At 66.6% G+C, this 13,625-nt stretch overlaps 2 protein-coding genes across 2 annotated transcripts; one reads left to right on the forward strand and one right to left on the reverse strand.

The window, feature by feature from the left end:
- The first annotated feature begins 3,363 nt into the window (after nucleotides 1–3,363).
- LOC103195995 (cytosolic Fe-S cluster assembly factor NUBP2) lies at nucleotides 3,364–6,857 on the forward strand. Its single transcript, XM_007939652.1, has 7 exons — nucleotides 3,364–3,379; nucleotides 5,126–5,244; nucleotides 5,373–5,571; nucleotides 5,963–6,117; nucleotides 6,203–6,313; nucleotides 6,387–6,456; nucleotides 6,709–6,857. Exons 1-7 carry the CDS (start codon nucleotides 3,364–3,366, stop codon nucleotides 6,855–6,857), a joined length of 819 nt encoding a protein of 272 aa, XP_007937843.1.
- A 1,218-nt stretch (nucleotides 6,858–8,075) lies between these two features.
- On the reverse strand, nucleotides 8,076–11,388 carry IGFALS (insulin like growth factor binding protein acid labile subunit). Its single transcript, XM_007939653.1, has 2 exons — nucleotides 11,160–11,388; nucleotides 8,076–9,874 (listed from the first exon to the last, which is right to left on the reverse strand). Exons 1-2 carry the CDS (start codon nucleotides 11,386–11,388, stop codon nucleotides 8,076–8,078), a joined length of 2,028 nt encoding a protein of 675 aa, XP_007937844.1.
- Between the last annotated feature and the right edge of the window lie 2,237 nt (nucleotides 11,389–13,625).

A 13,625-nucleotide genomic window follows, 5' to 3' on the forward strand; every position in this document is an offset into this window, starting at 1 on the left:
AGCCACCATCAGGCTGCCTCAGAGGAGAGCCAAGCCCATGGAATTGTCCACGGGCCCCCAGGCCACATCAGCTACCTGCACCCAGTGCCTGTCCCAGCCCCACAAGGCCCCTGGCCCACGGCTCCCAGCTTCCTTCTCGTGTCCCTGGGGCTCTTGTGTCATCTGTCCCCGCCCAGGAGAAGCCTGGCCCCTCTCTTTCCCATCACCCTTTAGGCCCAGCACGAGGCCACACGCAGCCTCTAAACCAACAGAGCCGACAGCTGAGCCGAGTGGACACGGGCATCGGCTGCATCTCAAGCCAGTCACGGACTGACAGATGGAAAGACAGAACCACAGAGGAGAAGGAACAGCCAAGCCACAGGGAGCCAGGCTGGCCGGTCTGGGTGGAGAGGCAGTTTTAGAACAGGACACGGTCCCTCCATGGCAAAGCATGCAGCCCCGAGCCACTCCAACCTGGGCTGAGTGAGGCCTGTGTCCCTAGGAGCCAGGAAGGGGGCGGGCACATGCCATTCATCCCAGAGGACACACCCCCAGGCACCTGAGGCCCTTTAGGTGACCGGCCAGGTAGCATGTGTGCGTCATGGCAGTCATATCCTGCATCCCACAGTGCTGAGTCAGCTGTGCCCTCAGGAGACGAGGATGGCTCTAGGACCCACAGAGCGGGGGCGGGGGGTACAGATGGCCTCCCGGACAGGGCACTGGCCGGAGGAGAGGAGCCCGCCCCTCCCAGCCCAGGGCAGCTGTGCCCAGACACCAGCCACCCAAGGCCAGCCCTGCAGGCAACCCACTGAGACCCCCACGCCTTGTGGACCCCCACCCCTCTCCTGGCTTCACTGAAGCCCAACTCACCCTGCTGCGCATCCTGCCCCAGGCAAGGCCGGACACCCTGACCCCAGAAACAAATGTCTCCCGGAGCCCCCGTTCCCGCAGTGAGGGGCTCCTGGGGCAGGGGACCGACAGGAGTCCGGGTTCTTCACACACAAACGCTGTGTAGTGCACGTGCTGGTGCAACCCAGGAACAGGCCCAGAAAGCCGTGCACCCAGGCACCGCCAGCCCCTTCGGGAACCAGTCAGGTGAAATTGGAAAGCTTTTGTTGGACAGAATGGCCGGAGAGGCCCCCACAGCCTCGCTCCACACTGTGTGGTCTTCAGAGGAAGGAAAAGGACTGTGGAGAGCCTGGCATGGGTGCTGGGGCCTGACCTCAGGAGCCCTTCACTGGGTGAAAGAGCCTTGGCAGGTAGAGTGAGCCCAGACCGTGGCCCCAGGGCCTCACCAGCCCCCCGCCTCAGGTTCCTCCCCACCTCCATCCAGTGATGCCCCCTCCCCATGGGGACCTACCTGCCCATCAGAGTCATAGCCCCAGTTAGTGGTGCCCGCCAGAGCCACGGCCCGAGCATCAGCATCTCGACGGGCCGCACTCAGGACAAAATGCCACGCCCGGCTGCTCCGGGGCCGCCTCGCCATGGCAAAGACCTGGAAGAAATCACACGGGCTCTGGGCAAGGAGGACCCCCGGGATTCCAGACTGCCTCCCAGCAGCCCCTACACACCTGCACAAGCTCCAGCGGGCTATGCCCACAGGCCCACACACAGGCCACGGCCAGGACTCTGAACTGCGCACAAGCCCATACCTCACTCCAGTACCTGAGCACCTCAATAAAGCCCAGGTAGATGGTATGCAAAGCTGTCCACACGTCCAGGACTCTCCACCACACGTCTCGGCCCATCTCCCCACTCAGCCTCACCTGCCCCGGATCTGTCGCCCGCTCGGTACCTCGGGCATCTCCAGCCTTGACTGGTTCCTCCTCCAGGGTCCAGCTGGGCACTGAATCGCCCAGTTCCTCGTTCCACAACCCGGGCCGTCATCCCTGACACCTCTTCCTTCCCCTCACCAGGCATCTCCGGGCGCTGCCCACGCCACCCCGTTTCCACGTCCTGTACCTCCACCCCAACCCAGCACCGCCCCTGGACCGTGGACCCATCGGCCGGCCCTCCCCTCCGCTCCTCACACACAGCCCCACTGGCTCTGGGATGACAGACCGTACCATCCCTTCGGCTCTGCCTTTGTCTTTGGAGTGAAAATGCACCATTGCACAGCCCACTGAGTTCTCAGGTTTGCAGCCACCATGGCCTGGTTCAGTCACCAGCTGTGATCCCTCCCTGCCCTTGGCTCTACTCACGCCCGGCCCTACTCAGGCCTCAGCGATCACTTACACCCAGCATGGGGCAGTGGCCTTCCGTGATGGTCTGAAGGCCCGCTGGGACCCTGTCAGCCGAATGATCGGCCTCGGCGCAGGGTCTGTCCCTAGCTTGCAGGGCGCCGCTTCCTAGTAAGGGGCCTACTCCATCCGGCCTGCACCGCCCAGGCTCCAGCCATCCCCGGAGCGGTGACGATCGGCCCCCGAGGCTTACTCGCTACGTTTGTAACACACGGCGAGCACGTGACCCAGGCTGAATGAATGACCCCGGGAGCTTGCCACCCGCAGCCAAGTCTGGGCAACACACTCCCTGATCCCTTCGTGGGAGGGTCGCCGAAGGCAGGGCTGGTATTTCCCAGCGCTCCTGGGCTCGTAGTGATGTCAGTTTGGGGGCGCTGTTTCCGGAAGTCGCCCAAAAATCGCGGCGGAGGTGGGCTCCCTATCTGGAGGCAGTCCGCCGAGCGCCGAGGCGCCCTCCGGGGCCCTGACGACGGACGAGGAGCTCCGAGGGAGGGCGGCCTGCCCGCCGACCGGCCCTCCGGGGCGGATCCCCGCCCGGGCACCGCGGACAAAGCGCGGGGCGGGCTGGGAGCTGGGGCCGCTAGGGGAACAAAGATTGGGCTCGCCCGCCCGCCCGCCAGGTCCGCGGCGCCGAGACGGACTGGGTCGCGCCGCTGCGCTCACCTGGAGCTGCTCCGCCGCCGCCGCCGCTCTCCCCGCCCGCCGTGACCTACTTTCCGCTCCCAACGAGACGTAAACAATCCCAGCCCGCTCCGCATTGGCCCAGCTACCAGAGGCAGGCGCCTGCTCAGGCTTCGGCCTGGGGAGGGGGCGGAACTAGCGGGGCAAGCGTCCTGCCGACAGGCTTCAAGACACGTCAGTAGCGATCCGACGTCTCCATTGGCCACGTCGGAATCCGGCAGAAAGAAGGCCTACGCGCCCATTGGGTGCTGATCGCGTTGGGTCGTTGACAAGGAAGTGAGCCTATTTCCGCTACGTCACCCGGCGCCGGAACTCGCGGGCACAGCTTGGGCAGTCTGATTGGTTAAGGGAAGCGAAACTGGACCTATAAAGAGGAGCCAGGCGACGACCTCGCGCTACCCAGTGGCCCGTGGCCCCTTCGCTCCAGCTAGGAGGCGGGAGCTCTTCTGGAGGCGGCGGTGCGATGGAGGCGGAGGCTGGTAGGTGTGCGGGACGCAGGGGCTGTCGCCGGTGCGACAGTTGGAGCAGGGTGGGGGAAGGCAGCCTTGCCTTTTCCCGGGACGGGCCGTGACGTGTGGTGCGGTCGGTGTGCCGCTTACACGGCGTGGTGTGGGAGATGAAGGCTCCGGGACAGCCGCCGTCCTGGAGCCAAAAGAGGAGACGCCGGAGCTGCTGCGGGGCAGTGGCCGGGCGTTGCCAGCAGTGGAGGTGCGCGTGAGTCCCGTGACCACCTGTGTGGACACGAAGAGCGGAGAAAAAAAAAAAACAGAAAGCCGCGGCAACGAGGGCCCCGACCGTGCACGGCCTAATACGCCGGCAGGCGGCCGCCGCTGCTGCTGTTTGACCCGGGGAAGGTCCCGCAGTCTGAGGTTAGGGTGCAGCCCGAGACGCCGCCGACGGCGTCAGCTGCTCGGGCTTCCCGGAAGCTCTTCCCTAAGGAGAAGCGCGCGCTTCGCACGGGCCGGCTGTGCACGGGGATCCAGACTTGGCGGCGCTGCATGAAGCCTACCGGCGCGTGTCGCGGCAGAGGGGCTTCGCTCCTCGGGAGATGCCTTGCTCCTCTGCCCCGTGAGCTCCGTCTCGCGGCGTTGGTCACGGCCTTGCGCACGTTGACGTCTGGGGACTCGGGGCAGCACCCCGTGCCCCGCAGCACCTGGCCCGGCCCAGGTGCCTAATTTGCCAGCATCAGCGCCCTCCCTTCCCGGCGGGTCAGAGCCCCGATCCCAGGTGGAGCCCTTTGCCGGGCGGCACAGGTAGTCACCAGCCAAGCAGATTGCATCTGGCGTTTCCGGAGCCCAGGCTCCCAGTGGGAAGTGACCCTGCAGCGCTGCCCGGTGCCCCCCCCCCCCCGTGCTTGCTAACCTGAGTGTCAGTGGTAGAAATCGCTGCTGGCGACGTCAGAGGTGTGTCGTCACCTGAGTGAGATGAGGTCACAGCCGCATCTTTGGGAAAGTGTATGAGGTGGTCCTCCCAGGAGGGCCAGGCCCTGTACTTACCTCGGGGAGGTGTCTCCCCCAACCACTCTCTGAGGACGCGACACAGGGCCGGGAGGTGGCCACAGAACGCCTGGTGAGAACACAGGCGGCCATGTTGTGTTTGTGCCCATTTATAATTCAGTTCTTGGTATTTGGGTTCATTAGACCCAAAGGAGCAGGGCACAGACAGGAGAGGTTTTGGGGGGCCTGTGTGGGGCATGACCCGCTGCTGTGTCCTGAGGCTGCCCCCTGCACGGGAGTGTGGACTCAGCCAGCGAGTGTTGGTGGTGCCTGGTGGGCACACACAGGACACTGGCCTGGGCCTCGGGGGCTGGCATCCCCGCCCCAGCCTGTGCCCCACGTTTATCTCCGGGTCTGCTTCTACACTGAGCAGGAGGTGGGAGGGGCGCAGGCCCAGACTCCTCGCACCTGGGCCCTGGGTGTGGGGTGGGAGCCAGAGCCTCCCGGCACAGGTGCACCTCGTGGCTGGAGGAGGTTGGCTTTGCCCGTCTCTGTCTGTTTCCCATTGGAATTAGAGGGAGCTAGCGCCATGAGGGTCTCATCCTCCCGTGTGAGCACACAGACACACGCGGGTTCTCGTACGTGCTCCACAGAGAGGCGTCAGCCCCTCCCCAGCCAGGCGTTCACGGGGGCCAGAGCCTCAGAGGTGGGAGTGCGCCGTGAGCCCTGGGGTACGGTTATGGGTGGTGGATGTGTTGGAGCCCTGACCTCATCTCTCGTTCGGACAAGAGCCTGGGAACCTGGCTGGCGTCCGGCACATCGTCCTTGTACTCTCGGGGAAAGGGGGCGTTGGCAAGAGCACAGTCACCACCGAGCTGGCCCTGGCCCTGCACCGCGAGGGCAAGAAGGTGAGCACCGGCCCCCGGGGCCTGCCCCACCCCTCGCGCCTGCCCCGCCCCTCGCGCCTGCCCCGCCCCACGCGCCTGCCCCGCCCACCTCCAGCTTGAGCCTCACTGGCGGGGGCTGCCCCCTGCAGGTGGGTATCCTGGACGTGGACCTCTGCGGGCCCAGCGTGCCACGGATGCTCCGCGCACAGGGCTGTGCGGTGCACCAGTGCGACAGCGGCTGGGTGCCGGTCTTCGTGGACCAGGGGCAGAGCCTGGCCATCATGTCCGTGGGCTTCCTGCTCGAGAAGCCCGACGAGGCTGTGGTGTGGAGGGGCCCCAAGAAAAACGGTAACTGGGCTCAGTCTCGCGCCAGCCATCACAGGGCGTCGAGGGGCTCCTCAGGGCAGCGCCCTGGCTCTGCTCTGCAGCGGTGGGGCCCTCCTGGGGGAGGGCACTCAGGGGTCTCTGGACCGTCACACAGCAGCAAACCTGCCGCCTCCCCGCCTCCCCCCCGCCCGGCCGGTCGGCCGTGGGGTGTCAGGAGGCAGCCGAGGGCCAGTCCAACCACAGTCCCCCCTGCAGGGCCTGCTGCCTGGGCTGGGCTGCTCGGGCGGTCCCACGTCTGGTGGGGCAGGAGCGGGGACTACGCCTGTGCTCTGGGCCCCGGCCACGGCAGGAAGCAGGAACGCCTCTGGGCGAGCCCCTCCTGAGCCCCTGGGGTTCTGGGCGGTCTCCACAGCACTGATAAAGCAGTTTGTGTCAGACGTGGCGTGGGGGGAGCTGGACTTCCTGGTGGTGGACACGCCCCCGGGGACGTCGGATGAGCACCTTTCGGCTGTGGAGGCCCTGCGCCCCTACCAGCCCCTGGGGGCCATCCTGGTCACCACGCCCCAGGTGAGCGAGCCCCACGCTTCCGACGGGCAGCCCGCCCTGCAGGGTAGTTGTGGGCTCCTCCTGCCAGCCGCTCTCCCGCCCCCAGGCAGTGTCGGTGGGGGACGTGCGGCGGGAGCTGACCTTCTGCCGGAAGACGGGGCTGCGCGTGATCGGGGTCGTGGAGAACATGAGCGGGTTTGTCTGTCCACACTGCACGGTGAGCTGCTCGGCCCACGGGTGGGCATGGGGACTTTGAGGGGCTACGCTCACAGACCCGTCCCTGTGACCAGGAGTGCACCAACCTCTTTTCCACGGGAGGCGGGGAGGAGCTGGCCAGGCACGCCGGGGTCCCCTTCCTAGGTGAGTGTTACAGGCGATGTGCTGAACCGGCCTGCCAGGGACCCTAAGATAACGGGGGCAGGAACTCAAGGATCTGCTGTGGCCAGACGTGGGGCTAGTGGCCATGAGTCTGAGGTGTTGGGTTGGCCAGTGGGAGGACTGTGTCTGGGGGGGAAGCCCAGCAGAGCGCCAGGTGGCGGCATCTCACCGACAGGTGGTGTAGACCCCCGGCCCTGTTCCTGCTCACCCTGCCCTGCCTCCTTGTCGCTGCAGGCTCTGTGCCCCTGGACCCCCAGCTGGCAAGGAGCCTGGAGGGGGGCCAGGACTTCGTCCAGGAGCTCTCTGGGAGCCCAGCCCTCCCCGCGCTCACCGCCATCGCCCGGAAGGTCCTGGACTGGGCGCAGGCGCGCGGCCCTGACTGAACACCCGCTGCTCGCATGTCTCCCCGTGCCGCTGAGGGCCGTCTGCCTTCAGCACCTGGAGGGGCTGGCACCACTGGGCTGTGTTCAGAGACCTCACCTGTCCTCACGGGTGAGGGCGGGGACAGCAGTGTCCCGGTGGCACTGCTTCCAGAGGTGTGGCCCGTGCAGGCCTCAGGGAGGTGACGGACTGGCTGCCCCGGCCTCTGCACCCCCACGGGACGTGGGCCTGGGGGCAGCTGCCGTTGGCCTTGCCACCCCTGGACCTCTAGGAGCTCGTAAAGCCCAGGCCGTCCTGTGCTCTGCAGAACCACCATTAAACAGGCATCTGCGTCTATGTGTGTGACGTCCGATGCTTGTGTCCCACCCTCCCCCTGCATCTGCATCTCTGCCTGTGGACCCCTGGGTCCTGTGAGCCCAGAGTGGAAGCACACTTGAGCTGAGCACGGTGGGCACTTGGGGGTGACGTAGTGGTGTCATAGAAACCTGCAAGTGGGGACACCAAGGGGACCCAGGCACCAAGGTGCGAGGGTGACACCCAGAGGGCCTTGGTGAACTGGGGGTCATCCTCCGTGAGGATGGGGGCTGGAGGCTCTTTTGCACCTTTGTCTGATGAGGACAGTCTGGTGAGCAGGGCGGGGGCAGGTGCTGTGTCTCCAGGGGAAGGGGTGGGTGTGGCCCGGGGAACACGGGACATGGTGGGAAGACGAGGGGCACCTATGTGAGGTCTGGATGAGGCTGGGGGTCAGAGAGGAGGAAGACGGAAGAGGGCTCAGCTGCAGCTTTGGGGGGCTCACTGGGTAGTGCTCGGCCCCCCACCTGGATGCTTGGCCTTGTGCCAGACGTGGGACCTGGGGAGCAGACAGCTCTGGGCCCAGGCCCATCAGCTCACTTCCGCTTCCCGGGACCGGGGGAGATGCCAGTGCGTGGGGCAGGAAGTACAGGAAGAGGGCAGAACCCCTAGCAACACCCAAGTTTGGGGAGGTGACCACAGCACACCCAGGCTTCTGGTCCCCTGGTCCCCTGGTCCCCTGAGTGTCATTCTGGGGGTTACGTGCAGTGTTGGTCAGATGACTTTAATTGATGACAGCCCCAGGGGTGTGGGGACACGTGGCTGCTCTGCCCTGACTCTGGGGCAGGCCGGCCAGTGCCCGCACGGCGGGCGATGGCCAGCAGAGCCCCCAGGCCTGTCTGCTCCGTGCCAGCCCCGCCAAGGGGCCGTCAGCACTGTGCAAAGTGGGCTTCATCGAGGTCGCGCAGATCTAGGCCGGCCACGGCGGGTGGCGCCACACAGGTGATGTTGTTGTAGGTGTACACGGGGGCCTGGCGGTCATCACCCTCAGGGGCGGCCTGCACGGCACGTGGCACGGCGCGGGGGTTTTGCAGGGCAAAGGCCCGGAGCGCCCGCAGGGCACAGCCGCAGTCCCAGGGGTTGTCCGCGAGCCACAGACGCTCGAGGCCGGGGGGCTGCGGCGTGAAGGCGCGCAGCGAGTTGTTGCCCAGGCCCAGGTAGCGGAGCTGCCCCAGTGGCGCCAGGAGGCCGTCGGCCAGGGCCTCCAGGCGGTTGTGCGCCAGGTCCAGCCAGAAGATGCGCTGCAGCGGCCGCAGTGTGTCTGGCGCAAGCTCCGCCAGCCGGTTGCGGGCCAGCAGCAGGTACTCCAGCTTGCCGAGGCCGCGGAAGAGCTGGCGGGGCAGGTGCGCCAGGCGGTTGGCAGTGAGGTCCAGCTCCAGCAGCTCGGGCAGCCCCTGCAGGCTCTGCTCGTCAATGGCCTCGATGCCGTTGTCCCGGAGGAAGAGACGGCGCAGGCCCGTCAGGCCCGCGAAGGTGAGCGCGCACACGCGGCCCAGGCAGCTGCCCTCCAGGTGCAGACTGTGCAGGCGGCCCAGGTCACGGAAGACCTGCTCCGGCAGCTTCTGCAGGCAGTTGCCCGAGAGGTTCATGACGGCCACGCTGCTGAGCCCCTGGAAGGCGCCAGGCCGCAGCTCCTGCAGCTGGTTGTGGTCCAGCGTGAGCACCTCCAGCCGGCCCAGGCCCTCGAAGGCACGCTCGGCCACCTGCCGGATGCGGTTGTGGCTGAGCCGCAGTTCCTCCAGGAAGTGCAGGTCCTTGAAGGCGCGCGGCCGCAGGCCCGTGAGCGCGTTGTGCGAGAGACGCAGCACACGCAGACCTAGCAGGCCCGGGAAGGTCTCCGCGAAGAGGCCGCCCACCCGGTTGTGCGACAGGTCCAGCCAGCGCAGGGCGCGCAGGCCCAAGAAGGCGCCGGGCGCCACACTGGCGATGAGGTTATGCTGCGCGTACAGCTTCTGCAGCTTGGGCAGTTGGACGAAGACCCCAGCCTTGACGCCACGCAGCGCGTTGCGGCTCACGTCCAGCTCCTGCAGCTCACCCAGGCCGCAGAAGAGCGGCGGCTGCAGGTAGCTTAGGCGGTTGCCAGCCAGCACTAGCTCACGCAGGCCGGCCAGACCACGGAAGGTGGCGTCGGGCAGCACGGCCAGGCTGTTCCAGCCGAGGTTGAGGGCCCAGAGGTGCGGCAGGCCGACGAACAGGTCCTCGTCCAGCCTGCTCAGCTGGTTGTGGTGCAGGCTGAGGGCGGCCAGGCCCGGCGTGTGTGCGAAGGTGCCGGCCGCCAGGCTGCGTAGCTGGTTCTGCTCCAGGTGCAGGTGGTAGAGCGCGCCCAGGCCCAGGAGCGCACGCGGCTCCAGGCTGCTCAGCCGGCTGCCCTGCAGGTTAAGGAAGTCTAAGCTTGACAGGTTCTGGAAGGCGGCCGCCGGGATGCTGGTCAGGTTGTTACAGTCCAGCCACAGGGCCCTGGCGTCCTCGGGGATGCCGGCCGGCAGCTGCGTGAGGTTCCGGGCGCTACAGAAGACGCTGAGCTCATCCGTGTACTCATCATAGCTGCAGGTGCACACGGCCGGGCACCGCGAGCTCTCGGCGTCCCCCGGTTCCACGACCTCCACGCCTCCCGGGCCACCACAGGTGATCACCACCCAGCACACCAGCAGCACTGGGGCCAGGCCTCCTGCAAGAAGGCAGAGTCGGACCATGGACCTTCCCAGGCCTGGCCCGGCCCCTCTCAGCCACAGTCAGGAAGCAGCGCGGGAGCCCTGGTAGGGAGACAGGCCTGGAGCTGTGGCCCCGCTGCCCGTGCTGGCCTGGGCAGCACAACACGGCCATCCCTGCCCCAGCCCTCACCAGGGCTGCAACATGCAGTACCAGGAGGGGAGCTGCTGACCCCTGGCTGCAGTGCAAGCTGAGACGCGTGCCCCTGCAGATGGCACACTGAGTGCCTGGGCCGCAGACACAGCAGGCACGACCCCTTTGTGCTACAGAGAAAACGGGCCAGGCTTTTCTGGCTTTAGCTCGGCAACACGCCAGGCCTGAGTGAGCACCATGACGGTTATGCCATCCCTGTGACTGGCCGTGTCCCCCAAGACGGGCACTCCGTCTAGGTGTGGCTGCCACTCGGACGTGTGGCTATTGCTGGAACGTTCTAGAACAGCCCAGGGTGAGGTATCACTCTGCAGCCTGGACGGTGAGTTGAGTCCCTCCGTCTGGCTGGGCCCCAGGGACATAGGGGACACTCAGCCAGGCACTGCCCTGTGTACACGGCCCGGACCAGGGACTCTTGCTCATGGGGCTGAGGAGTAGACGGGACCCAGGACGTCAGCTTGCCAGATCAGACAAAGGTTCAGCATAAAGAGGGCACCCTCCTGACCTGGCCAGCAGCAGCCCCCACATCCTGTGCCAGGTGTGGGGCCGGCCTCGCCTCGCGGCCTCGAAGCTCAGGGTAGCACCAGGACGGTGCCCGTGGTGAGTCCCAGGCTGGCCTGTCGGGCTGCTGCTTGGTCCCAGAGCAGCTGAGTAGTGGGCCTCACTGCCCTTCTCTGAGCCAGCCTCGCCCCCACTCCTGCAGGGTCATCCCGCCTGGGGCATGGAACCCGACCCACCTCACCTGGCCTCCCTGACTGCATTCCTGGGCCCTCGGGGGAAGGGGAAACCCAGTGGCCATGGAGGTGACTCGTGCCACAGGCAGGCAGGCGTCACTCCCCAGGGTGTCCAGGGCCAGTTCTTCAAGAGAAAATTTCCAGGCCGTTCTGGGTGCCTCCCCCCTCAGTCAGTGGCCAGTGTGTTCACTGTGGGAGCCGGCACCGAGGGGCCTGTGGACGAGGCCAGGGGCCAAGGGAGCTGCTGGGACCCTAGCAGCCCTCCCACCAGGCTCCCGGGCTGCCCCTGGCCTCGCCCTCCTCTGGGGGCTCTGGTCACGGGCCACCTCCCGCTGAAGCGGCTGGAGGGGCAGGGCTCACCTCTGCTCAGGGCCATAGCGGCGAGTCCAGCGGGCAGCGCGTCTGCTGGGGCCGGCTGCTCCTGCTTTCTGAACGCAACGCACCACGCAGCCAGCGCCCTGACCGCCAGCCAGCTGCTGCCCGGGCCCTTAACCCCCTCGTGCCGGGTGGCCAGCGTCTGCCCGCGGCCCAGGTGTGGGCAGCTGGGGTCTGTATCTGCCCAAAGCTGCCTCCTGTCGGATGTGGCCATGGTGTGGCTCTTGGGGCACGTGGATCCGTCCCATCCCCGTCCCCATCCCCCTGCACGGCTGGGCCGAGGAGAGAGGACGGGACCTCTAGGGCAGCCTTGAGGGGCTGCTGTTCCCGACAGGAACGGGCTCTAGGAGGGGCGGCCCCAGGCTGAAGTCAGGGTCTCTGGGGGCCTGCACCCCAGCCAGCAGACAGCTTCGCATTATGAGGGTACCCGTGCTCCCTAGCCCGCCCGCAGAGCTGCCCTGCACTGACCACCGCCTCCCCCCACCCACAATTTCCTAACAGCGGGTGGCATCAGCCACCTGGTCTCCACCCCCGGCCTGCCCCAGGGTGGCCATGCCTTGGCTTCTCTGTGACCTCAGGGTCAGCTGCCGTCTGGCCAGGCCTCCCCCCCCCCTTCTAGGAACCCCGAGCTGCCAGCCAGCGCTGATTGCTGTCCACGCCCTTGGCTCCACACCAGCGGCCTCTGCCCCCCACCCCGTGCGGTCCTCCAGGCTCCTGCAGGCCGGCTGCCCGTCCCCCCACCCCGTTCTCCTGGCCCCGTGCAGCTGGGGTCAGCCCCGGGGCGGACAGGAAGGCAGCCTCCCCGGCAGCTGGCTTCTTTGCGGTCACCGCCTCCCCCTCCTAGGCCTGACCCTCGGGCGCCCCTCCTCCACCGATCCTCCCCTGCCCGGCCCCCAGAGGACCCTGCCCACCTGGGGCCATTGTGCGGGGCGGGGGGGTCCTCTCCCCCGCGGCAGCACGGCCGGCGGTCCTGTCTCCCCCTTTACGGAGGTGTCGCTCCCCCGCTCGTTCTGTGGGGTCTCTTCTGAGAAATTATAGATCCGGGGAGAAAGTCCACCCCAGGAGGCCGGCGCCGAGTTTACCCAGCAAAGTGCTCACTCAGCAGGGCCGGGGCCAGCGGGAGGCCGCTGCCTCGGGGCGGCCGGGGGCAGGGGTTCCTCAGGACACAACAGTGGGCTCCTGCAGCGGAAGCCGCCTCCCGCCCCTGCACAGCCCCCTGCCGTGGGGCCCTCCCAGCCCTGCCCCCAGCCACCGCGTGGGCCACCCAGGACTCTGTTCCAGTTTCTGCCTCCCGGTCCTCACAACATGCATCTCATGGGAGGCGCTGGGCCCGTGTGTGACGCCGTGCCAGGAGGTCCCCGCAGCTGGTGACATCATGCTGCGGGGTCCCTGCTCGTGTGGGACACCGTGCCGTGCGGTCCCTGCAGCCATGCAGGCAGGACACCATGTGTCCGCTCTGGGTCACACCCACCTGGGGGACTACGTGTTGGGGCGCTGCTGGGACCTGCCGGCCTCCGCCAGCCTGAGCCGTGCACCTCGAAGGGAACTTAGCGGGCGGCTCACAGACTCCCGGCTGGGAGGTGCCAGGCACCCTGTCCTTGCCAGCACACGTCTGCCCACCTTTCCCAGGTGGAGTAGGTGGTGGCTTTCATTAGCGCCTGGCCGCTGATCAGAGCCCGTCGGCCGTGCACCCTTGCTCCACGTTGAGTGAGTTCAGGTCTCCTCCCTGCCTCTCTGTGGGGTTCTCTGGCTGATTTGTAGGATTTTTAAAAGACTGCCCTGGACGCAGCCCTGCCAGGTGTGTTGCAGACAGCTGCTCCTACGCTGAAGTTGGCCTTGTCTTTCTCTCCCCAACTTTGACGAGGGTCCCAGTGTTCGTGTCATCTCCTGAGGTGTCCTATGGGATCTAACGTGAACCACGCAAAGAACCTGGGTTTGTCTCTGGCTCCAGAACCTCTGGACCCTGGAGTTCCCGGCAGCTGTGTGTCTGTTGAGGCCTCCAGACCACACCGAGGCTTTATGGTCGTGAGGGGACTCGGGGAAGGGCTACTCAGGCTGGAAAGACCCCAGGTGAGACCAGCTGGGCAGGAGGGGGAGGCCTGCACAGGGGCCCGATGAGGCTCGTGGGCATGGAAGCCTCCTGGCTGGTGACCGGCACCGACATGCAGGGGTGGGAGGAGTGACCCGCTTTGGGACGTGGAAGCTCTGTGCTGGGGACCCTCGTGGTCCTTTCCCAATGTGTGTCTCTATTTGTAACTTTATCTTTTCCCCGATACGCAGCGGCCCCAGTGTGTCAGAGTGGAACTGCTCCATAGGTTTCCGTTTAACGTAGTTGCACTTCTTCTCTGGTTGAGAATAGACACAGCCAAAGACACCCCAGTCCAGCAGTTCTGCGTGTACTTCAGCAACTGTTTACTCCTTTCCAGGAGCTCTAGTGGTGCCGTGGTAAAG

This window comes from Orycteropus afer, unplaced genomic scaffold (assembly GCF_000298275.1).
Source record: "Orycteropus afer afer isolate SDZICR_OR568_19922 unplaced genomic scaffold, OryAfe1.0 scaffold00061, whole genome shotgun sequence".
Taxonomy (NCBI): Eukaryota; Metazoa; Chordata; class Mammalia; order Tubulidentata; family Orycteropodidae; genus Orycteropus; species Orycteropus afer.

Excerpts from the sequence above, each read along its gene's own strand:
- IGFALS (XM_007939653.1), bottom strand. The coding sequence starts at position 11,388 with ATGGCCACATCCGACAGGAGGCAGCTTTGGGCAGATACAGACCCCAGC. Across the intron at positions 9,875-11,159 it reads CGCTATGGCCCTGAGCAGAG|GAGGCCTGGCCCCAGTGCTG; the intron begins GTGAGCCCTGCC and ends GCCTTCTTGCAG.
- LOC103195995 (XM_007939652.1), top strand. Across the intron at positions 5,245-5,372 it reads TGCACCGCGAGGGCAAGAAG|GTGGGTATCCTGGACGTGGA; the intron begins GTGAGCACCGGC and ends TGCCCCCTGCAG. Across the intron at positions 5,572-5,962 it reads GAGGGGCCCCAAGAAAAACG|CACTGATAAAGCAGTTTGTG; the intron begins GTAACTGGGCTC and ends CGGTCTCCACAG.